The sequence below is a fragment of the Pelophylax lessonae genome (genome assembly GCF_965119305.1).
Source record: "Pelophylax lessonae genome assembly, chromosome: 13".
Classification (NCBI taxonomy): domain Eukaryota; kingdom Metazoa; phylum Chordata; class Amphibia; order Anura; family Ranidae; genus Pelophylax; species Pelophylax lessonae.
In genome coordinates, this window is record NC_138780.1 from 49,442,896 (window position 1) to 49,469,359 (window position 26,464).

Below are 26,464 nucleotides of genomic sequence, written 5' to 3' on the forward strand. Positions count from 1 at the left end.
CAGTATAACAATGCTAGGAATATGGCAGGGGCGATCTTATATACTGGGGGGCGTATTCACTAATGATTGGTCTAGGGACCCCCTAGTCACTCCAATCACATTCCTAGCATTCTCCTGCCCCCTCAATTGGCTTTTGCTAATGGTTCTGGTCCAATCACGGGCTTTTAAAGCCCATTTCCTGAAGCATTGCATTTTGGTCGGTTCTGGTTGCCGAATTCCGAACTTTTTGGGCAAAAAGTTCTAAATTCGGCCGAACCTCGAACACCCAATGTTCGGGCCGAACCGATGGTGGACCCGAACCGTTCGATCATCCCTACTCAGGAATACTTCCAAAAATCACTGTCTGTAAACACAGTTTACCATGCTCAAACTCTATCATGCAAAGAAGAATCTATTTCTGAGCATTATCCAGAAACATCACCGTCTTCTCTGTGCTAAAACTCATTTAAAATGGTATATTGCAAAGTGGGAAACAGTTCTGTGGTCAGATGAATTGAAATTTGACATTCTTCTTGGCAACCATAGGCGTTACATCCTCTGGACTAAAGAGAAGAGGGACTTTCTGGCTTGTTATCAGCTCTCAGTGAAAAAGCCTGCATCTCTGATGGTATAAGGGTGCATTAGGTCCCATGGAATGGGCATCTTGCACATCTGGAAAGGCAGTATCAATGCTGAAAGATATATCCAGGTTTTAGAGTAACATATGCTCCCATTCCGATGATGTCTTTTTCAGGGAAAGCCTTGTATATTTTGGCAAGACAATGCTAAACCGCATACTACATCTATGACAACAACCTGGCTACACAGTAGAAGAGTCTTAACTGGCCAGCCTGCAGTCCAGACCTTTCACCAACTGAAACTATTTGATGCATCCTTAAATTAAAAATGTGACAAAGAAGACCCAGGACTGTTGAGCAGTTAGAATTCTATATCAAGCAAGAGAGGGACATGTCTAAAAAGAAGGGATGCTACACCCTGGTAAACATGGCCCTGTCCCACCTTTTTAAGATATGCTGCTGCTATCAATTTTAATATTACCTTTTTTTTTTTTTTTTAACTGGTAAATTTTTCTTAGTTTGAAAAAATAGGGGTTTATGAGATTTGAAAAGTATTGCATTCTGTTTTCATGTAGATTTCGCGCAGGGTCTCACATTTTATAGAAATTGGGATTGTACAAAAACTAAATGAAAAAGTGACCTTTCTAGAAAGTGCTTTTTAAATGTGCATTATTTTAGGAGTAGACAAATTCACAGAGAATTTTAGGCCCCGTCCGTTCAAGTCAGTGAACTTCTTCAGTTGCATTGACTTTGTAGATGCTGGCATTTGCCCAGCTCTGCCTACCTATACTGTATACAATTTCATTTGGTCCATTTTCAATGTACATTATACAGTATATGTATAAACAGTTCTATTCCGAAGATAAGACTAGTTTTACTCTGGAGTGGATTTTCAGGTGTGTGGTAAGATGAGATTTGCGGGTGAACCTCTTTCCACACTCGGAACAAGCATATGGTCTCTCTCCAGTGTGAGTGGTTTGGTGTCGCACCAGATCCCGGTTGTAGGCAAACCTTTTATCACACTTAGCACAAGCATATGGGCGTTCTCCAGTATGTGATCTCTGGTGGACATTCAGATTGGAGATGCAGGTAAACCCTTTGCCACAGTCACTGCATATATATGCCCAGTTCCCTGTATGAGCCATCCGATGTTTGACCAGTCGAGAGTTATCAGCGAAGCTCTTGCCACACTCCTCACAGGTAAATGGCCTCTCTCCGGTGTGAGACCTCTTGTGTATGACCAAAGCCGACGTACATGAGAAAGTCTTTCCACATTCCACACATATATATGGCTTCTCCCCAGTGTGGGTGCGGTTATGTATGAAGAGGGATGAGTTGCTAGTAAAGCTCTTCCCACATTCCCAACAGACATATGGTCTCTCCCCAGTGTGGATGCGGATATGTGTGGACAGAGTTGCACTACTAGTAAAACTCTTTCCACAATGTGTGCAGTTGTATGGCCTTTCCCCACTGTGGATCCGCTCATGGATCACCAGAGAGGACTTCCTAGCAAAGCACTTTCCACAGTTTGCACATTCGTATGGTTTTTCCCCAGTGTGTGATCTTTGATGAATAATCAGATGAGACATGGATATGAAGCTACGCCCACAATCAGAGCAGATGCACTTCTTTTGAGGCTTGTTGGATGAAAAATTGACAGTGACCTTTGATACCTCCAGGGAGCTTTTGACAGTTTGTTGACACTTGTATTCCAAAGTGGACTGGCGGAGGCTCCGACGCCTATCCTCACAGGAGTTCTGATCATTTTTGTTTTCCTCCTTATGTCTGTCTTTTTTCTTTCTCACTTTCTGGGATTTCGTTTTACCCAGGGTAGGTGGTGATGATTTATCATTGTTTAAATCTACTTTTGGCTCTTCTGGCTCCTGTGCTAGCAGACCTTCATCATCTATATAAAAAAAAAAAAAAATTAGAACTTCTGCATAGTTTATACTGCCAACATATTAACTTAAACCCCAGAACATTATACCTTGAGGAATTAATAAAATAGTGTTTCTAGGAAAACCAGAAAGTGCCCCTTTGTGTGTGTTACAGAAAAACACATATTTATTTAGGATGCAAAATAATACAGCCAATAATGTCAAATCTGGGCTAAAAAAAATGTCACTAAATGCAAGAGCCATGTGTATTGCCTATTGGATATTGATATCCTTTATGCATTTCTTGCAGATCTGTACTACAATCAAACATGAAACAACCCTTAAGTGCAGACATTTTCTATAATAAAGGACCGACTGGTCACCTCCACTCCTCCAACCTCCAATTACTTGTGCAGGTTGGCTGGTCTTGCATCCACCCCCTGTAGATTTCTGCAGGCAGCCCGCAGTGAGTGGACCTGCTGGGTTCCAACATAGCGCAGCTCTCTGCACAGGCTACGTGCAGCAAAGTGATAATGTCTATGCTGCTTTAACCCCTTTTGGACTGCTTCCCGCAGATATACTGCACCAGGGCGGCCCTCCTGTGGGAAATCACGTATCTAGACATGATTTTGTGCACTCGATCTGGGGCACAGCAGGAGCCAATCAGCAGATGTTCGGCACCCCACAGTTTTCAGGAGAGGCAGAACGATGGTCTGCCTATGTAAACAAGGCAGGCCACTATTCTGTGAGAGGGGAAGATGGGGGATCTTGTGTTTCTGCTAAGCAGGAACACAGATCTCTGTCTTTCCCCAGTCAAAGCACCCCCACACAGTTAGAAAGCACTCCCTAGCACATTTAACCCTTTGAGTCCCCCTGATGTTAACCCCTTCCATGCCAGTGTCATTAGTACAGTGACAGTGAATATTTTTAGCACTGATCACTGTACTGCTGTCACTGGTCCCCAAAAAGTGTCACACTAGGCCCGTACACACGTAGCGATTGTCGACCTTAAATATTCGGCCACCGACCGATCGGCCGATTGTCGGCTTGTTAGTATGATGCTTCCGACAACCGACAGCGAATTTTCGGCCGAACAGAATCTGGTGTGCAAGCTATAAAATTTTTGTTGGCCAACACCAGAACGGCCAATTGTTTCTCAGTCAGTACAGAATTCGGCCGACAGACAGCAGATGGGCAACACTGGGCATGCTCAGAGAAGAAAAAACACACAGAAGTTAACCATTACATGACATCACTTCTGAAGTCGGCTATTGTTGGCCGACAAAATTTGTGTGCAGTCTTTAGCACTTTTCAGCCTACAGGACAGCACCGGACAAAAGACGGCCGATCGTTCGGCCGACAATCAGTACGTGTGTATGGGGCTTTAGTGTCAGATTTGTCTGCCGCAATGTCGCAGTCCCGCTAAAAACTGCGGATCGCCGCCATTACTAGTAAAAACATTAAAAAAAAAAAATTTTATAAATATGTCCAATAGTTTGTAGACGCTATAACTTTTGCACAAACCAATAAATATACGCTTATTGGGATTTTTTTTACCAAAATTATGTAGCAGAATACATATTGGCCTAAATTGATGAATAAATACGATTTTTTACATTTTTTTTTTAGGTATGTTTTATAGCATAAAGTAAAAAATATTGTGTTTTTTTTTTTAATTGTAGGTTTTTTTTGTTTATAGCGCAAAAAATAAAAACCGCAGATGTGATCAAATACCACCAAAAGAAAGCTCTATTTGTGGGAAGAAAGGACATCAATTTTATTTGGGTACAGCGTCACGCGACCACGCAATTGTCAGTTAAAGTAACACAGTGCCGGGGGCGTGTCCAGGCAACGGAGGAGTGAAGACGTCTGCCTCCACAGCTTCCCGCTCCCCTCTAACCTTCAGCAGATTACACGGAGGTATTCTCTGCTTGAACAGACTCCCAGAGACTCACACAATGTCTCAGAGACGGCGGACTTCTCAGCCACCGAAGGTGGACCGAGCATGCCAGGACTCACTGGCTAATTTCTTCCCCGAGACTCGGAAGACGGAGAGAGGAGAGCCTAAGATGGTCCCGAAGCGGGAGGCTATGCAGCGCCATGTGGCCCCGCTCCCTGAAGCAGTGGCATCCCTGATCCCATCACCTCGGTTTGTGAGTGACTCCGCACCCCCTGCCTCCCCAGGCTCAATGACTTCTCAAGAGCAGCACTCTGACATTACAGATTTGCTAGGGGATGGGGACATTAAACACCATATCTGGTCCCTCCCCATCAGGGAAGACCTGGAGGGTTTTACAACCAGGGTAGAGAAGGCATTTACACAGGACATTGCACAGCTGAAAGCAGACACTGCACATCTAGGAAGCATAGTGGAAACCCTTGAAAAACTATCTATCTCTACTCCAAGACAGATACACTGCACAAGACCAAACAATAGAGGCCCTGTTGTGTCAGTTAGAAAATCTTGAAAATCGCAGCAGAAGAGCGAATATTCGCATCCGTGGGCACCCAGAGGCCACAGCCCCCCGAGATATTTTCCCCACAATGGTTGGCATCTTCAGAGAAATCCTCGGACTTCCAGACATTGCTCCTGTGGAAATTGATCAGGCGCACAGGGCTCTCAAACCCCCACCCCAAAACCAAGATAACCCCAGAGATGTAATCTGAAAGCTACATAAATACACGGTATTACACGTTGAAAGACAGCATAATGCAGAAAATGCAGGAACAAACCATACTTTGAGTTCGATGGTGCGCGGCTGTTCTTTTACCAAGACTTATCCAGGTGCACCCTTATGCAACGTAGAGCCCTGTGCCCCCTGCTAGCCGACATTCAGGGAGCTGGCCTCACCTACCGCTGGGGTTTCCCCTTAAGCCTCCAAGTGACTAAGGAAAACGGGCATATCACACTACGCAGCAAAGATGATCTGCCACACTTTTTCTCTGCCCTGGATCTCGGGAAGGTCGACTTTCCAGATTGGAGAGGATCCCTGGATTTCCCTAATCTCTCCATTCCCCCAACCGTGGCTTCCTGCGAGAACCAAAGGCCGCTCCAGAGTCCTACGTCTGGCTCATCTCCTGGCCCCTCTACTCCCAGAGAGTGACGCTACCTTTTGACCCATCGGAACCAGTTACTATTGGATCCGATAGACTAACCCTGGAAGTCCCCTCTCAAGTATTGATCGAGTACTCTGCTTTGGAAGCTTCTGATGTCTTTCCTAATTTACTTCTATAGCTCCACGAAAGAATCTACAGACATGGACAATTAGCACTCCCTGTCTATCTCATTGCACCTCATTGATGCGATAGGCAGAGAGTGGACCCCCTGTCTCCTCTGTGATGGTCCACGTTGCCCCAATAGGCCCATCCACTTGTGGAGTTGACCCCCTATGGGTGACTAGGCTGGGTGCCAGGGGCCTCCCTGTAATAGGGTCGTACCTTGTACCTGGCTTGTTACAACTTAAGGTAGCAGGCTGGCTGGACTCCCCCTGCTCCGACCTGTTACATTCTCTAGTTTTGAATGGTTTATTTGCTCATCTGTCTCTTGTTTTAAAGTTTTTTCTTCCATCCTAACTCCCCTTATTCCGTAGATCTAAAACACCTTTGGCACGCTACACACCTCATCGCTCGAACCATGATCATCGTTGCACCTTGAGGCCCGACTACTCTCCTAGATTGTCATGGCGTCCCTCAAGGTAATTAATTATAATGTACGGGTCTCTGCTCTCCATACAAAAGTAAGTTAAGGATGGAATTAAAAAGACTTGGAGCTCAGGTAGTGTTCTTACAGAAGACTAACTTTACGCCCCAGTCTACCCCCAAATTACCCACTTATTTATTTAACCAGTGGTTTCTTAGCGTATCCCCTGTTTCCAAATCAAAAGGCACAGCCATACACAAGTCATGCCCCTTCCAACTTATGGGGCATTTATTAGACCCTTTAGGTAGGTTTGTCTTTCTGAAGGGGAAACTAGCCAAGAAGGTCTACACCTTTGCAACGGTGTACACCCCAATACCAATCAACTCACTTTCCTAGATACGACCCTAGAGCATTTAGCAGAATTCAGGGAGGGACACTTTAATGTTAGTCTGGACCCCTTACTTGATACCTCTCCCAACCGCCCCACCCACTCGTATGCCTTTCTCAAACATTTCCGTAATAACCCTCCAATCTTATCATCTGCTAGATAACTGGACATTACTTCATCCCTCTGATAAGGACTTTAGCTATTATTCGAAAACTTTTTACACCTGCATAGATCTTCTGCCAGTAAGATCAGTCTGCCCTTGAGCTACTACAGGCATCGTCCATAGAGAACATCACTATTTCAGACCACGCGCCAGTCTCTGCCACTTTTACTCTTGACACTTTTGCTTCAGGGCAACCAACGTGCCTGGTCCTGGCGGCTGAATTAAAACCTCTTGGATGATGCTGTGGCAAGGGTCTATGATGTCCTCATGCATTATTTTAGAGAATTTTAGATATATTGCCAGAGATGAAAAGTATTAGGAGCACCACATCCCTGAATAAGAGTAGATACAATTGGGAGGGGCAAAGTGGGACTTTAAAGGTGCAAATGATGGAGAAAAATCTGGATTTTTCATATAAAATATAACATTTTATTGTACATAGAGGACAATAGACATGACGAAAATACTTTTAAAATGATAAAAGCACAAGAAAGCACTTGATTATGTCAACTCAATCGAGTGCTTTCTTGTGCTTTTATCATTTTAAAAGTATTTTTCGTCATGTCTATTGTCCTCTATGTACAATAAAATGTTATATTTTATATGAAAAATCCAGATTTTTCTCCATCATTATTTTAGAGAACTCCACTGATGATGTGGATGAGGGGATGGTCTAGGAGGGACATAAGGCAGTTATAAGAGGTAAACTGATCTTGCAGGGATCTAGATGCAAGAGGGAGTGACAGGCGCTAGAAGCCCTCCAGAAGACTGAAGTTCAGCACAAGCATCACGATGAACCAGAGACACTACAGAAGTTAGTGGCATTGAGAGACCTCTTTTCACGCTTACTGGACCGTAAAGTCTGCAGGCAACTCCGTTACCTCTCTCATAAGTACTATAAACATTGCAATAAATGTGGGAGGGTGCTTGCCAGAGCTCTCCGGAAGCGCCAAGCCTAGGCACATGTCCACAAACTGCAGTCTTCCCCTGGAATGATAGTCTCTCAGTCCACTAAAATTGCCTCGCTGTTCCGTGACTATTATGCAGCGCTTTACTCATTAGACACTAAACTGTCGCCCGAGGCTCAGACCCCCAGACTGACCGATATCCGTGAATATCTAGCTACCTCCGGCATCCCAACTCTGTCCGATCTAAACCCAAGCCCAGATATCAAGGGGCTACAAGTAGGAAACACAGAACATAAACTATTGGCCTATGCCGGCGATGTGTTATTCCACCTTACGGAACCCCTGACCTCGCTGCCGAATCTCATGAAGGAATTACAACAATTTGGGGCACTTTCTAATTTTAAAATGAACTACTCTAAATCCGAGATACTAACAATCATACTTCCCTCGTCACTAATCAATAGCCAAATCTTCTATTAAATACTTAGGTATCCAGCTCACTGATCACTTTGAAACGCTGTACAGAAGTAATTACCCTACCGTACTGGAAATGGTCAAGAAGGACCTATCCAGCTGGTCAAAAACTGCATTTATCTGGCTAGGACGGGTGAGCATCATTAAGATGAATGTTCTCCCGGGGGTGATTTTTACTTACAGATGGTACCGTTACCCCTACCCGCCTCTTTCTTCTCAACAATTGCTAGGATGCTGTCCGAGTTCGTTTGAAACACTAGGAGACCCTGAATAGCACTACAGGTAATGAAGTGCTCAAAGAGGGCTGGGGGCTTAGGCATACCGGATGTCAAGAGATTCTATAGGGTCATCGCCCTTCAGAGGATTTTAAATTGACGCTTCCACACCAAGCCCAAACTGTAGGTCTCCTTAGAAAAATGTATGGCAGGTAGAAACGTACGCGCCATGGTTACCGAAGGAACATAGGGGACTGTCAGATACTACCTCACCCCTAACGTCCCAGGCCCTTTGAGTGTGGGACAGGACCAACAGTTTATACGCTTTGGCTCCCCCGATGTCTCCCTTGGCCAGACTTAGGGGTTTCTGTTGGTTCCCCCCGGCCAAATGCCTACTTCCCGTTTATTGGAAGAATGTTTGTGTTCCTAGCCGGGAAAAATGGGTACAGAAGGTACAGGAGATCAAGGAGGCTGAAGACTGGGTGGCAACATGCAGGGGCATAAGAGAACGCTTTGTTAGCATTTGGGCTCTGTGGATAGAGCATACTTCTGATTCAAGACATACCCCATCCAGCTTAGACATAGCACTGCTAGAGCTGGCTGAACCCTCACTTAGGGAACACCATGAGCAAGGCAATGCAATTGCATAGAACTATCTCCTAGTCTCTGAAGGGGCGTTTCAGCTCTCATTTTTGCTCTACAGCGGTTGTCATTGGTGTAAGCAATCGGCAATACTTCCATAGGAAAAATACAAGTATGTGCCATCTCCTCCTTACTCCCCCCCCCCTTTTTTTTCTCTGTTTGATTGTACATGTATCATCTGATTGAATTGTTCAGTTATTCTACCATAGGAAAGGTCCCTTTCGGATCTGTACCTAATAAGGACCTGCAAATGAAAGTTGATCTGGCCCCGCCTGTCACCAGACATGACATGGTCGGAGGAGGTATGATGGAGGCCCTGGTGCCCCCCTCCTCAATCTAAGGCAGGCGGGAAGGATTTGTGCTGAAAAATCTTTTTTTTTTTCTGTTTAAGAAAGATCAGTCATTGAGGTGCATTGCTAAACCCAAAAGGTATCGATGTGATGCGCACTGAACAATGATATGTGCTCTACCTAGTTCCCTTTGTTAATTTCCCTTTCTTTTCCTCTACTCTCTTTAAATTATCAGAAAACTGTTCAAACAATAACTGTTGTCGTTATCCTACTATTTTGCCTTCCTAAATAGATTATATTAAAAAAAGTAACGCAGTGCCATATTGCACAAAATTACCTGGTCATGAAGGGGGGGGTAAACTTTCCAGGGCTGAAGAGGCTAACAAGATTTTATCTAGGATTTGAAGGCAGTTGTTGCATGTGTAGTGGATCCATATCCATTGAGGCTTCTAAGGAATATATTTCAATTGAAGGACTTGTGGCTGGAGTTCAACTTAAGGCAAAAGAGACAAAAACAACATTCTCATGGCAACCCAACTAGAAGACACCAGGTCTCCAGTATTATGTGCATTATGGTGCACTCTTATATATATCACTCCATAACATAATCACAAGCCCAGAAAAAACTAGCTAAAAGATTTTATAAGGGCATCCATAGACATCCTCCCAGAACCCCGCCTCCCTTTCACTATGGGCACTGATTGTGGGCACTGATGGTGCTGCCCATCAGTGTCCATCAGTGCCACCCGTCAGTGCTACCCATCAGTGTCCATCCATGCCGCCTGTCAGTGCCCATCAGTGCCGCCTCTCAGTGCCCATCAGTGCCACCTCTCAGTGCCCATCAATGCCACCTCTCAGTGCTCATCAGTGCCGCCTATCAGTGCCCTTCAGTTCGGCATATTAGTACCTCCTCATCAGTGCCCATAAGTGCCACCTCATCAGTGCCCATCAGTGCAGCCTATCAGTGCTGCCTCCTCAGCGCACATCAGTGAAGGAGAAAAATGTATTTATTTTCAAAATTTAACTTTTTTTTTTCAAATTTTTCTGTCTTTTTTCTGGTTTTTTTTTTTTGTAAGAAATAAAAAACCCAGAGGTGATTAAATACCAACAAAAGAAAGCTCTATTTGTGTGAAAAAAATGATAAAAATATCATATGGGTACAGTGTAGCATGACCGCGCAATTGTCATTCAAAGTGTGAGCACGCTAAAAGCTGAAAATTGGCCTGGGAAGGGGATGAAAGTGCCCTGTAGGCAAGTGGTTAAGTAATGCTTTTTGCAGTTATCCAGATTGTTCTCTATTAAGCAAATGTCATCGATTTTAGATATTTTCAGCCATGCTTGCCCATATCGTCTTACTTACCACTGTGTTCATCCATAATCTTCTAGTGAAATTTCCGCTACTGATCATTAGTCATCACAAATGTCATCTGTACTACCGCACACATCTTCTGTTCCTACAATGAAAATATTCGTAGGAGGTGTCAGTAGTAGGAATAAATAGGCAAGGAACAAAAACCATCTACTTAGTACCTAGTATGTCATCTCATTTTTAGCTAGTTACAATTGTCATGTGCCATAATAAAAGCAGGCAGCTCCATGCACAGAATGCAAAGAGATAAATAACCCTCTAAATCATGGGTTTCCAACCTTTTGGCTTCTCTGGGCCACATTGAGTGTAGAGAAATTTTCTCGGGCCACATATAAAACATATACTATAGTTAAGGTATATAAGTAATAAAACGCTTCCCGCGCCCCCCCCCCCCCCCCCCGCACTAATTTAACACAGCTAGAGGATGATCAAATGAAATGGAATCAGTATACGGAGGTTCACTTCTTCTGAGAGATAGTAAAGGAACACTCTAACCACCATGACCACTTCAGTGGTTTGAAGTGGTGATGGTGGTAGGAGTCAGAAACACTGCACATGCTGGGATATTTACAGTTATGTGCTGGAGGCTAGTTGCACCCCTGGCACATATGACTTAGGCAGCCAGAAAATGTAATGTCCTTATTCATACATGTATGAACAAGGACATGACATATTATAACAAAACACAACTAGTTATTAAAAAAAATATTGCAACAATTTACACACGCTAATGCACATACCTTTTCTACTTATTTTGCAGACTGCTGGCGGGTACTGCTGGTGCGGTTACTGCCGGGGGGTACTGCTGGCGGGTACTGCTGGTCGTGCGGGTACTGCTGGTCATGACGTTGGGTACTGCTGGAGGAAGCAGCGGCTGCAGTAGAGAGCAGAGCTGCTACTTCCTGTATGGCTCCTGTCACAGGCAGAGTGCATTTCATATCACTCCGCCTGTGACAGAGCTTGAACTATACAGGAAGCAGCGGCTCTGACACTGACTGCAGACATCCTAAGTCTCCCGCAGCAGACGTGCGTGCCCATCCAATGCAGCTTAGTGCGTGCCCATCCAATGCAGCTTCACCAGTGCGTGCCCATCCAATGCAGCCTGATCAGTGCCCATCCAATGCAGACTCACCAGTGCATGCCCATCCAATGCAGCCTGATCAGTGCCCATCCAATGCAGCCCCACCAGTGCATGCCCATCCAATGCAGCCTGATCAGTGCCCATCCAATGCAGCCTCACTTGTGTCAATCCAATGCAACCTCACCAGTGCATGCCTATCCAATACAGCCTCACTAGTACATGCCCATCCAAGGCAGCCTGATCAGTGCCCATCCAATGCAGCCTCACCAGTGCAAGCCTATCCAATGCAGCCTGATCAGTGTCCATCAAATGTAGCTTTACCAGTGCGTGCCCATCCAATGCAGTCTGCAATGAAGAGAGAGGAGAGCCGCTGGATTACACAGAGCAGGGATCTCCCACTTACCCGGCGACCGCTGTCATACGAAGTCCTGCCTCCTGGACTGGCTCCTATGATAGTAGTCACCAATGTGCTGTCTATCATTGACAGAGGTTCCGAGGCAGCCTCTGCCTACAGTTAGTTGGAAGCCGCTGTGACCGTGCCCCCCGACTCGACTTCCTTCCTCCCCAGCAAAAAAATAATAATAATTGTCAGGGGGCAGTGGGCCGCATTGCCTGCGGTTTCCGGGCCGCAGGTTGGACATGCCTGCTCTAAATGAACTGGCAAAGTCCCCTGCAAAATATTCTATTATTTGGCAGAAAGTGAGTGGAGAATTAGACTTAGCTGCTTTACAAATAGGTGAAAAATTACTGTCAGAGAGAAGGACATGTGAAGGGCACCCTGTGTTTGCCCTCCCTTTCCTCTTCTCTCATTCATTCACAAAAAATACTTTTTTTCACATTCATTCATTTCACAGAATGCATTGCGTTCTCTGACTGGACAAGGTGAGATTCTGTCATTCACAGAATCCATTCACAGAGCACCCTGCATTCTGGGATCTTCACCCCAACAGTCCTGGAAGTATAGTGTTTTCTTTAGGATCAAGCTGCAGAGCAGCTATGATTTTTTTGCAGTATCCAGCAGCCATCCAGACCTAGGATAATCCTATTTGGGGGTCATTTATTTAACTTGCGGGGTTTACAAAAAGCATCTTGTAGTTCAGCTTTAAGTGCCGGTTCACACATATGCGATGCAGGAACCCTGCAAATCCACTGCAGGTTCCCGCATCGCACTCAAATTGCAGGCAGTTCACACTGCCAAATGCAAATCACTAGGGGTGTCAATACAAGTTAACGACACCCCCAGATCAGTTTGCATATCGCAGTGCGAACTGTCAGTTCGGACAGGAATCAAATCGCATAGGTGTGAACACCCATGCGTTTCGATTCTGGTGCGGACCAAAAAAGGATCCTGTGCGACTTTGGTCCAAATGCGATACAGATGTATGGCTGAATTCGAAACACACAGACACTGCATGTGATTTGCAGAGCAGTGCGCTCTGAATCACATGCGATGTCTGACATCGCATATGTGTGAACCGGCACTTAAGTTGAACTCAAGAAAACCTAAAAATCCTCCTCTGCAGTGGGGCTTAAACATAAAAAATGCATGCACAGAATTTTAACCACTTCAGCCCCGGAAGGTTTTACCCCCTTCCTGACCAGACCCTATTTTGAGATTCGTGGGTGATCAAGGGGTTAAATGTGAGCCTAGGGGAGTGATTCTAACTGTGGGGGGGCGTAGCTTCTGAAATGACCATAGAGACATGTGATCCTATATAGAAGGGTCACAGGGGCTCTATGATCATTCCAGGGAGAAGAACGGTAAGCTGTGTTTACAAAGGCCGACCATCCTTCTCTCTCTCAGCGGGGAACGATTGCAGGTGTCAGGCGGCAATCAGAGCCGCCTGCCCGCTGCATTGGCTTCCCCGCTGACGAGCGGGGGTGGGGGCAGGAGCACGCCGCCAGTGGTGCGTGCTCGCCCCCTAGTCTCCCGAGAGCGAGCGCCGTACATGTACGGCTATTTGCCTGGGAGCGGCTGCCTGCCGCAGTACATCTGCGGCGGGCGGTCGTAAACTGGTTAAAAAAAACAAAAACTTTATTTTGATAAGAAATAATTTTGTAATGCTTTGTACTAGAAATATTATTTTGTTAAGTGCGCATGACGAGGAGAGCCCAAAAGCGGGATGCAGCGCAGGGTGACCGGGCAGCCTAAAAAACAAAATCTGAAGCAGGGATACCCGCTACATTCGGCACGGCCTTCCCCCTCCTCCCAATATGGCGCCAGGTAGGAAGGAAGCACGAGGAGATACAGACACCGGGCAGCTACATTCACCCCCGGCAGAATTCTTCCTCCTAATCGGGGGGGGGGACCAGAGGGAAATCTCTCATGGGGAGAGTTCTCCATGCCCCTCGTGCCTAGCTATTTTCTCGGGCCAGCAGAATTCAGAGGGATCCCCAGCCCCATCCCTGGACAGACACATGGCTAATATGGCCGATATGAGTCAGCCCAGTCCTACCCACACTCAGCCTGTTTCTCAGCCTAACCCACAGCCTGCAGCCTACACAGGGGATGCTGCATTGGTAGACCGCTTATCTTACCTTTTACAACAGGAATTGTCAAAAGCCTGCACAATTATCACTTCAGATCTCAAACCTGATTTTCAAGATATTGGGAACAGACTGGAGATGGTGCCATCCATTTTAGCTTCGATTGTATCCAAAGTTAATCAAAATTCCAAAATGATTACTAAACTGCATAATAGGTTAGAAGAGGCCTAGTCTAAAATAGAGGATCTAGAGAATAGGTCCCGCCGCTAAAACGTTTGCATACAGGGGCTCCCAGAAGCTATCACGGACCTAGAGGAGACAGTACAAGAACTGATGGGAGAACTCATTCCGGATATTCGGCCCCATCAATTTGTTTTGATTGCGTTCATTGCGCACTAACGGCACCTAGGCCAGATGGTCTGCCGCGGGACATGGTGGTTAAGCCTCATTATTACCAAATCAAGGAAAAAATTATGTCTGCTGCCAGCATTAAATCTGATCTCTCTCTGCAAGGGTCGCAAATCCAATTGTTTGCAGACCTGGCCCCTTCCACGATCCAAAAACGACAGAATATGAAACCGCTTCTACAACAGCTAATGAATCAGCAAATCAAATATCGATGGCCCTTTCCGTTCAGACTCTCTTTTACCTATAGGGGGAATCACACTCCTTTTCCACTTTTCATGATGGGGAGGACCTCCTTGCAAGCCTGGGAATTATTTCTCGAGATCCAACAACACCTCAACAACCAGGGAGGGTCGATGGATCCCTATCGCCCATCTGGTCCACCCAAAAACAACGTCAACGCCAGTCTTCTTTAAGAAAGACTGCACCAACCACTTGAAAGATGGCAAGGGCCTAATTGCTAAAGTATTGGGTTGTATCCCACAAGCCCTGCCTTCCCAGATGGAGACTCGCAGCTGATGGGTTTTCCTATTCCATTTTTTCTTCAACACCTTGCCTATGCACTTCTTTAGTGTAGGCAAATGCCTCTTTGAAACGTTATTATAGTTTATGTTATCTGTTCATAATTTTGCACTTGAAACTTTAGTCCTGGCTACATGCTAGTATGGGCGTAGGCCGAAGTATATAAACATGTCACGTTTAGTGACCTTGCCTTAATCTATTAGAGCCCTTCCACACACTCCATCCGTCGGATGGACTTAGTTTATCTCAGCGGGGATCTATCCGCCGATCCCCCGCTGAGCAGGAGGATGACAGCTGTTCTCCGCGATGTGTGCGGAGACACAGCTGTCAGTTCCCCATGCATCTCTATGGGGGAATCGGATGGGAACGGACCGTCGGTTCGTTCTCATCTGATCCGCTGGACGGATCGGACCGGATGTCAGCGGACATGTCTCCGCTGACATCCGATGCCCCATAGGGATGCATGGGGGGACCGTTCAGATCCGCCAAAAAAACGGACAGGCGGATCTGAACGCCTGTGTGAAAGAGCCCTTAGATGACGACAACATCACACTTGATTATTCAGGCTTGGCTCCTGACCAGGGTTATTATCCAATGTTCGAAATGCCATAAAATGCATTGTATGAGCTACTGTATGTTCTGGCCACAGGCCAATTGATTTCTTATTTCTATCCTTTCATATTCTCTGCTTTCCTTTTTTCATCTTTTAGTTCTTAACGTCCAGCGCGCAGATTATGTCAAAATGGTCTGGTTGATGTATCCAGCTCGGGGGTTGCCCATGGGGGTTCCGAGATTTCCATAGCTAGATCAGGTGAGTTCATTCTGCCCTGCCATGATGCCTAACTTACATTCCACCAAGTACACAGTAATATCCCACAATGTACAAGGCTTTAATGCCCGCACAAAACGAACAAAAGCTTTCCAATGCTATCACAAATTGGAAGCGGATATCCTTTTGTTGCAAGAAACCCATTTTTCGAGAACATCTGCCCCTAAATCTCTCAATGCCAAATACACAAAGTGCTATTTACAGGTCCCAAAAAGAAGTGCGGGGTTGCGGTTTGTTTTTACAAAAAGATCCCCTTTAGACCCTCCACAATAGTTAGAGACAAAGGAGGTAGATATGTCATGACAGTGGGAAAGATCAATGATCAGGAGGTATCTTTTATATCCTATTATGCTCCACCGTGGTCGGATCATTCTCCAATCAGACTAACGTTGTTCGATTTATGGTCCAAGCCATCCCCTTAATCTTGGAGATTAAATGCCTCCCTACTCAATGACCCGATTATATGTCAAGATATAGAAACAGAGATACAGAATTTCTTTTGCGAAAACCTGCCCCCTGCCACAACCCCATCTAATTAGCCCAGTGGCCCATAAAGCGACCATTAGGGGGAAAATAATACAACTAGCAGCTGGCACAAAGCGGACTCCTGACAATACGATAAAACAACAGGAAGAAACATTGACTTCTCTTACAGAGGAACAGTGTAAATCACCTCAGATAGACATTAGACATAAAATCGCTATGGCGAGGGTGGCCCTAAACTTAAGTCTCACAACTCGGGCAGAAAAATCTATTTGCTGGTCTAGGCATAGATTCTATGCGATGGGAGATAAACCCAACACTGCTTGTGAGAAAATAAATGCCCCAGAACTACACAGCGGCTTTACCAAAGCTACACCTTAAAAATGGTCAGGTAACAAAGAATCCGCAATCGGTAGTGAACTAGTTTTTCGATTTTTACTCCGCATTGTACAACAAACCGGATCCATTGAGAGAGGCACAGGCTGATACATTTTTTTCAGGAAATACCCTTACCCAAACCACAAAAGGTGCATATAGAGCTTATGGATAGCGAGATTAAGGATCATGAAATCCGAGCAGCGATTAAAAGTCTAAATCCGTCTAAGGCTCCGACCCCAGATGGGTTTTCAGGACATTACTATAGAAAATGCCAGGAGATATTAATCCCGCATATGTGCTCCTTTTACAATGGGATCCAAAGGGGCGTGTCCCTCCCAACAAATGAGAATAGAGCTTTTTATTCATGTTTTGCCTAAGCCAGGAAAAGATCATGGGGATTGTGAGAATTACCGCCCCATTTCTTTGATTAATGTAGACTTAAAAATCCTGACAAAGGTTCTGGCAGCACGCATGAACTCATTCTTGGCACATTATATACACCCAGACCAGGCGGGATTTGTCCCTACCAGTCAGGCCTCAGACCAAACCAGGCAAGTTAAAGACATAATATCAGCGATTCACTCTGATTGGGATGCCAAGGGAAATAGACGGGGAATGTTATCATTAGATCTACACAAAGCGTTCAACTCCATTTTATGGAACTATCTGCTTTATGTTATAAAGCGATATGGATTTGGCCCCCGTTTTTTGTCCACACTCAGAGTTCTTTATGATCACCCCACGGCCTCCATACTGGTCAAGGGACATCTGTCCCCCCCCCTAAACATCTATAGGGGCACTCGTCAGGGTTGTCCCCTTTCCCCGCTACTATTTATACTAGCGCTAGAGCCCTAAAATGAGAAATAGTGTGGACTTTCAAGGCATTAAGTGTGGGGATGAAGAGCACAACTGTGTGCTTTTTGCAGACGACATTCTTATGATGCTGTCTTTGCCCATTACCTCCATCCCTAATCTGTACTTGATACTCCGACACTTCTCACAAATCACAGGACTTACAATCAATCACGCTAAATCTAAGGCGTTGAATAGCATAGGATAGCACAGTTGAAGCATTAAAACAGAATTTCACATTCCAATGGCAACCTAAAGCACTCCCATATTTGGGGATACAAATCTCTCCGTCCTTACACACTTTATATTCACAAAATTATCCCCCATTGTTTAAAAGATTCGCAGATGACTTAATCAAGTGGCAACATCAACCTCCATCATGGTTCGGCAGAATGCACTCCTTAAAAATGATGGTGCTTCCGAAGATTTTATATTTGTTTCGAACTCTTCCAATAGCGCTCAATAAAGTGGACCTGGCACTGTTCCAGAGGAGAATGCCTAAATTTATATGGGGGGATAAAAGGCCCCAAGGTGAACAGGCATACTCTCTATGCCCCCCAGGGGGGGAGAGGAGGATTGGTAGTTACGGACTTACTGAAATGTTTCTATGCCTCACAGCTAGCACAGCTGATAAGATCCCATACGTTTGAACACTGCTCATCCATTGTGGATGAAAGTGGAGTCCTGCCCCTGCGGGGCATGGCCGATCTCCCATTTGATGTGGCTATCACCTAAGTTACGACCGGCTATTCTATGCCCATCATTGTCTCTCTCTCTGGGGATATGGGATAGGTTATCCAATGCCTATAAATTTAGATCTCCTCATGGACCACTGGCTCCCATATTTCGAAACCCTGAGTTTGCCCCAGGACTTGCCCCTCAGGCATTCACTTGGTGGAAAAACAAAGGCCTATTGAGCATTGCCGATATGTGTGATCATAGAGGGATGCTAACTAAACAAACTTTGATTGATAAATTCCAAATGCCTGTTTCTGAAAATTATAGGTATTCTCAACTAGCACACTTTTTTAATGCACTAAAACGCAAATCAGATCTCGCTTTTAGGACTCGAATGGAATATTTATGCGATAAATTTGACAAACTTAGAGGTCATATATCGGAAATATATGTTATTCTTACGACATCTGAGACAAAGAAACAGGGTTACATTTAAAAATTGAAAGCTGACCTGAATGAATTATTAGAGTTGGAGGACTGGCAAAAATGAGCGCACAACGCCTCCAGGGCCCTAATCAATACCTCTATCATCGAGGCAAACTATAAAGTTCTTTTACGGTGGTACATGGTCCCAGCCAGACTGGCCTCTTATGTCTAGGGGGCTTCTCCGCTCTGCTTCCGTGGCTGTGGCACACATTTGGTTGCAATGCCCCAAGGTGACATGGTATTGGATTAGGGTGTACAATTTTGTCTATTCCTTGACCCAGGTGAACCTACAAAAAACGCCAAAACAGGCACTGCTAGGAGACGTGGTGGAGGGCACCCTGAGACATGCCAAGCTGCTAATCATATTCATATTTGTGGCAGGAAGAATTGTGATTGCGAGGTTGTGGAAGTTGGCTGTTATACCCTTTGAACTGCTTAAGGCAAAATTATCTTGAATAATGGTCAATGAATGCCTTTCGGCAATACTAAATGACGAAGTGAGGTTTTTTTTAAACGGTTTGGAGCCCTTGGATTGCGTATCCATTCCGTGATCTATTGTTGCTGGTGGAGATCTATTGTTTCTGGGAGGGTCTTGCGTTGCTGGAGAGGGTGGCCAATTGTTGCTGGGAGTGATCTACTGTTGAGGGAGGGGTCTATTGATGAGGGACGCTAAGGATTCTATTGTTGCTGGTGGGGGTCTATTGCTGCTAGGGGGGAAGTTGTTACAGAGGGTCTATTGTTGATGAGGCAGCAGGGGATCTATTTTACCGCTTTTATTGTTATCATTAGCAAATTCCTTACAAATGATACTTGGTTCTGTATTCTCTAAAAGAGTAACCAAGGGGGTGGATCCAAGAGACGGTGCTCAGAGGTGGGTAGGGGTGGCGGAAGGAGGGAGTACGTGCACCTATTCTCTGAGAAAAAAAAGCCCTGAACAGACCTAAACCTAAAAAGTGAAAGTGGCTCTGCAGCCTAACTGGTAAAATTGTTCCAAAATTTATTTTATTTATTAGGTTGATGTTTTTATACAAGTACACTTTGGGGTCTCTTTATAAAATATATGTTGAATGCGTGTTACACACAGAGTAGGCGGTTCAAATTCTGGCCTTCATTTCTGCAACAGACTAAGGCTCCTTCTCACACTATCCGTCCGTCGGACGGATGCCGTTTTTCTCAGCGGGGGATCGAGCCGCCGATCCCCCGCTGAGCAGGAGGATGACAGCTGTGTCTCCGCGCTGTGTGCGGAGATACAGCTGTCAGTTCCCCATGCATCTCTATGGGGGAAATCGGATGGGGACGGACCGTCGGTCCGTTCTCATCCGATCCCATCTGATCCGATCTGCTGGACGGATGGAAAATAGGGTTTCCATCCGTCCAGATTTGACGGATCGGATGTCAGCGGACATGTCTCCGCTGCCATCCGATGCCCCATAGGAATGCATGGGGGGACCGTTCAGATCCGCCAAAAAAAACAAACAGGCGGATCTGAACGGTCCGCCTGTGTGAAAGGGGCCTAATTGTTTTGATCACCAGCTTTATCTAGTGGCCAAAATGCAGTAAAGTTTTTTGATGCACGATCATAAGAATTAATCTGTTACAGAAAATAAAAGCCAAAATTCCTGCATCTTGCATCCGGCATCCTGCACAAAAGTGTGTAACATTCGTCCAACAAATGTTTTATAAATAGACCCATTTATGTTCTGATTACAGATTTCAGAAAAAAACAGTCCTAATCGCTTTCCATACTGATGGCTAAAAAATCTGAAGATAAAAGTCCTACTCATTTGTGTATTGCTGCATGGCAGCAGTAGTAGAATATAGCTGCACTCCAAGCAGATATAAAATGCACCATGTAGCTCTGTATTCATTAAATCTGTGGTGGTCAACTTGAAAAATTACAGAGGGCGTCAAGTGTGGCCCCCTAACACTCCCAGAGGGCCACACAACAGCAGATCATTTCTGTGCATTGATGCGTCATTGGGCAGCCAATTTAAAATGAAAAGGTGGTAACGCACCTCAACACCCAGAAATTTCAGTTCTGCTGTATTCACTACACACCCTGAAAAAAACGTTAAAGTAAACTAAGCCTCATTGTTGGGGTCAGCAGCAGTAATAAAAATTTTAACCAATGGTGTCAGTAACCACAATAATACCCCCAGCATTGGTGCCAGTGACTGCAATAATAACCCTTAGCATTGGTGCCATTGACCGCAATGATAACCCCAGCACCGGTGATAATAACCACTTGCCTACCAAGTACGTTTATTAGCGGTCTGGTAGACAAGTGGTTAAGTGCTCCTTCAGCTGTGAGCCTGGTACCAGCTTTAGTAAAGAGGTTTCTAGTAAAAGTGACCCACGATCGCTCCCCGCTGAGATAGAAGGACAGGCAGCTGTTGTAAACACAGCTGACCATTCTACTTCCTGGAATGATCACAGAGTGCCTGTGATCCTTCTATATTGGTTCATACACATTTTTACCAATAAAATTCCATGACTTTTCCATGACTTCACGTAAATATTCATGACCTAAAGTTTCATGAAATGTCTATGTATACATGTTAAATAAGAAGAAAATCCATGTCACACCCAGCATATTTTTACTAAAATAAATGACAATCTTTGTAGTGTACAGTACCTCTGCAGTTATAGTTTTGTTTCTGGATACAGCGCGACTCAAAATGGTCTCTTGTTTTACAGTGGATGAGATGGAAGCATCGGTGCCGCAGCTGGGAGCTGGTGTCACTTCAGGCGCACGGGTGAAAAAGCTGAGAACTCTGATGTAGGGGGGGGACTCTGGTGACCAGAGACCACTTTCCACAGAGTGAATGCACTAAGGAAGGGAGGGGGGGGTCCTGATAAAAGAAGGAACCTTTATAACAGTGCCCCCTTACATCAGTTACCCCCCCCCCCTCAGACTGGCCGGGCAGCACTGTCACTGACCTCCTCTTAGGTGCACAATGCTCTGGTTTTATCCTGTAGTCTCCTCTCCCCAGTCCACACATGTCTGACTTCTCCTGTGATCCCCATCCCGACAGCACTCCCACTTTTGACTCCTCTCCAGACCCCCTCAGAGATAAAAGACAAGAGATGGTCAGAGATTACGGACATGATAGAAGAGATGGTTAGAGGCTGTGGGCATGGTAAAGGAGGTGGTCAGAGGCTGTGGACATGATACAGGAGGTGGTTAGAGGCTGCGGACATGGTACAGGAGATTTTCAAAGGCTGTGGACATGGTACAGGAGGTGGTTAGAGGCTGTGGACATGATACAAGAGATGGTCAGAGACTGTGGACATGGTAGAAGAGATGGTCAGAGACTGCGGACATGATACAAGAGATGGTCAGAGACTGCGGACGTGATACAAGAGATGGTCAGAGACTGCAGACATGATACAAGAGATGGTCAGAGACTGCTGACATGATACAGGAGATGGTCAGAGACTGCGGACATGATACAAGAGATGGTCAGAGACTGTGGACATGGTAGAAGAGATGGTCAGAGACTGCGGACATGATACAAGAGATGGTCAGGGACTGCGGAAATGATACAAGAGATGGTTAGAGACTGCGGACATGATACAGGAGATGGTCAGAGACTGCGGACATGATACAAGAGATGGTCAGGGACTGCGGACATGATACAAGAGATAGTCAGGGACTGCAGACATGTTACAAGAGATGGTCAGAGACTGCGGACATGATACAGGAGATGGTCAGAGACTGCGGACATGATACAGGAGATGGTCAGAGACTGTGGACATGATACAAGAGATAGTCAGGGACTGCAGACAAGATACAAGAGAAGGTCAGAGACTGCGGACATGATACAAGATAGAAGAGCACTAGGGGGGGCCGGAGAGCACAGGGGAAGCAGAGAGCTGGAGGAGCTGAAGGGCATGGGGGGGGATAGAGAGAATTAAGGGGGGTTTGGAAAGCATTGCAGGGGAGTTGGAAGGTGCAGGGGGATGGAGAGCACAGGGGGAGGGGGGGGGGGACTGGAGAGCACTGTCTGGGGGGGAACTGGAAATCACTGAGGGGGGAGCCAGGGAGCACAGGGGGGTGGAGAGCACTGGGGGAGACAGACTAAGAGCACGGGGGGGGAGGTAAAGAGCACTGGGGGGGTTAATAGCACTGAGGGGGTGGGGTTAACAGCACTGAGGGGGGGTTAATAGCACTGAGGGGGGCTAAAGAGCACTGAGAAGGGCCAGCAAAGGAAGTTGTATAGGAGGGGGATGGGGCAGCTGCATATAGATGAATTGAACTTTCCATATTCCTAGTGCAGCTTCTGAGAGGAGGAGTTACAAGCATTCAGCGACATGAGGAATATGAAAGTTCAATTCCTCTCTATGCAGCTGTCCCATCCCATCCCCCTCCTATCCAGCACACGAGACTCCTCAGGCACTCTCACTGACCTTCTTCCTGCCGCTTCAGCTGCCTTCTTCACACGGAGATGCGGCCTGACACCCCCCCAGTGCGGAGATGCGGGTGGCCCGGCGGACACCGGCCTGACACCCCCCCAGTGCACGCGCCCCCCCCCCCGGTACACCCCTGAGAGCGGGACAGTAAGTGCACTTCTCAGTTTCAGGTTTCAGCGGATCAATCCGCCACAGAGTTCCCAGCTTGTCACGGTCTATTCATATTGAAGAGACCAGTGATCAGGCTTTAGCTGTGCAGCGCGCTGTGGCAGATTAATCCGCCTAAACCCGAAACACAGAAAATAGTCCACTTACTGTCCCCCGCTCCCACGGAATACAGGGGGCCCCGAGACATATTTTCTAAATTAAATAGTTGCACAAAATTCCATGACTTTTCCAAAACTTAGTGGGTTTTACTCATTTTCCAGGACTTTTCCAGGATTTTCATGACCATACGAACCCTGTATATAGGATCACAGGTCTATATGATCATTTCACAAGCCACGCTCCCCCCACAGTTAGAATCACTCCCCTAGGCTCACATTTAACCCCTTGATCACCCACAGTGTTAACCCCTTCCCTGCCAGTGTCATTATTTCAGTAACATTGCATATTTTTATCACTGATTACTGTAGTAATGTCACTGGTCCCCCCCTAACTGTCAAAAATGTCAGTTAGGGGTCCAATCTGTCCGCCACAATGTAACAGTCCCGCTAAAAATCGCAGATGCCGCTATTACTAGTTAAAAAAAACAATAAAAATGACATAAATCTTTCACGTATTTAGTAGACGCGATAACTTTTGCGCAAACCAATCAAAATACGCTTACTGCAATTTTTTTTAACCAAAAATATGTAGCAGAAAACAAATTGGCCGAAAATGTTAAAAAAATTTTATTTTTTATTTTTTTTTTTTTAGAATGTTTTTTGCAGAATGTGAAAAATATATATATATTTTTTTTTTTTAATTTTAGGATTTTTTTTGTTTATAGCGCAAAAAATAAAAACCGCAGAGGTGATCAAATACCCCCAAGAGAAAGCTCTGTTTGTGGGGAAAATAAGGACATCAGATTTATTTAGGTACAGCATCGCACGACCGCGCAATTGTCCGTTAAAGTAACGCAGTGCCGAATCGCAAAATATGGCCTGGGCATTAAGGGGAAAATCTTCCGGTCCAGAAGTGGTTAAAAATAAACAAAGGCTTTATAAAAAAAAAAAAACACTATATCCCCTCAACCCATCCCTGAGAGGTCATTGGATCTTTATCAGGGAGATGGGATATATGTCAGCTACTAACTGCTCCTCACCTACAGAACAAACCCCAGATATCCCTCCTGTGTATTATCCACATATTAATGATAGCTGGCTTAAAAAGAAGAACAGAAATGATATATAAGAGGAAGTGCACAGCTCCCAGAGCCCACAGACATCACTTACCATTCAGCTGTGCTGTGCTTTTATATGACAAAGGGGCAGCAGTCTAAAGCTTCCCCATCCACAGAAACTCATTAAGAAAGGTTCCTAGCTAGGTTCGTTTCCATACAGATAACTAAGGGAGCGTGGTGACATCTAGTGGCAGAAATAACAAGTGCACCAACAGTTGCAGATGAATTCTAGGCATTGGTACTTTATACATAGTGTACTTGAGGTGATTATAGCCATAGTGTACTTGCAACAGAAACAATTGAGTACTGTCATGATACTTTTTTATTTGCACTAACATCTATATTTTAAGACAAGCCACCCCCCTTACAAATGGAATATACATTTTTTTTATTATAAAATAAGGTGACCAGATTTTTAAAATTAAATCCGGGGACATATTTTATTTTTTTATTGGCAAATGGCACAGGACTGCATAATACACCGAGCGCTGGGCACAGGATTGCATAGATCACCGAGTGCTGGGCACAGGACTGCATAATACACAGAGCGCTGGGCACAGGACTGCATAATACACAGAGCACTGGGCACAGGACTGCATAATACACAGAGCGCTGGGCACAGGACTGCATAATACACAGAGCGCTGGGCACAGGAATGCATAATACACAGAGCGCTGGGCACAGGACTGCATAATACACAGAGCACTGGGCACAGGACTGCATAATACACAGAGCGCTGGGCACAGGAATGCATAATACACAGAGCGCTGGGCACAGGAATGCATAATACAGAGAGCGCTGGGCACAGGACTGCATAATAGACCAAGCGCTGGGCACAGGACTGCATAATACACAGAGCGCTGGGCACAGGACTGCATAATACACAGAGCGCTGGGACTGCGCTGGGAACAGGACTGCATAATACACAGAGCGCTGGGAACAGGACTGCATAATACACAGAGCGCTGGGCACAGGACTGCATAATAGACCGAGAGCTTGGCACAGGACTGCATAATTGTAATGTTCTGGTACCTCTGGTACCCTTGTCTCCATATTTCTCCTTTCCTAATTGCGTCCCATCTTGTGTAACAAGGGACGCATATACCTTTAAGACCGGATGACATCATTGCCGAGCGCCGCTATGAGCGGCTATTTCAATCGCCGGTTTGCTCTCACTCATCGCTCGTTCAACCGCCATGGTTGGAGCGTCCCGCTGTCTGAAGTCAGCATACCAGTTCGACACGTTCCTGTATCTCGCTACCTGAACCTGTTTTCGGATCCTGTGTCTCGCCACCCGATCACCCCTGGCATGCTGTCTTCACCTTCACCGCATGTTCACCGCACCTACTCCTGTGAAGTCGGAGCTGCTGACATTCTCCCTTGCTGAACTGAAGCCGGAAACCTCGCTGGTGATCCGTATCTCGCTACGGGATCACCCCTCTCCAATGGACACTGTTACTCCTAAACCTATCTAAGTGATAAGTACCCCGCAGGGGATTCTTACTAACCAATCTCCTACTGTCATCTACTGCAATTACCAAGACTATCTGTATCTATCTATTCACTATCATCTGCATAGACTGTTAGCTCTTGGGACTACCTTCAACTATCCTTGCACTAGGTTACTCTGTCTAAAGTATACTCCATCTGTGTCCTCTTACCATCTGCACTATACTTGACATCAGAACCTATCTGCTTACCATCACCTGCAACTCTCCTAATACTACTTCTAGTGCTCACCATACAATAGCCTGTCTCTCATCTATATATCCTCATATATTCTATCCCTTCATTAACATCTATTAATATATATATGGTATATAACAGGCTGTACACGGTGATGAAGTCCTGAGAGTTGGATATGTTTGTTAAACAGATTCTCTACAAGGCTACTGAGTGTAATAATTCTGCAGCTGTAAATCCATCCACTAACAAAAACGCAT

General features: G+C 45.5%; 1 protein-coding gene across 1 annotated transcript; it reads right to left on the minus strand.

Annotated features, from left to right (window-relative positions):
• Nucleotides 1–1,094: 1,094 nt before the first annotated feature.
• Nucleotides 1,095–24,610, minus strand: LOC309569718 (uncharacterized protein). Its single transcript, XM_082275681.1, has 3 exons — nucleotides 24,574–24,610; nucleotides 10,515–10,608; nucleotides 1,095–2,463 (listed from the first exon to the last, which is right to left on the minus strand). The coding sequence occupies exons 2-3, from the start codon at nucleotides 10,528–10,530 to the stop codon at nucleotides 1,409–1,411; spliced, it is 1,071 nt and encodes a 356-aa protein (XP_082131807.1). The 5' UTR covers nucleotides 10,531–10,608; nucleotides 24,574–24,610; the 3' UTR covers nucleotides 1,095–1,408.
• Nucleotides 24,611–26,464: the final 1,854 nt, after the last annotated feature.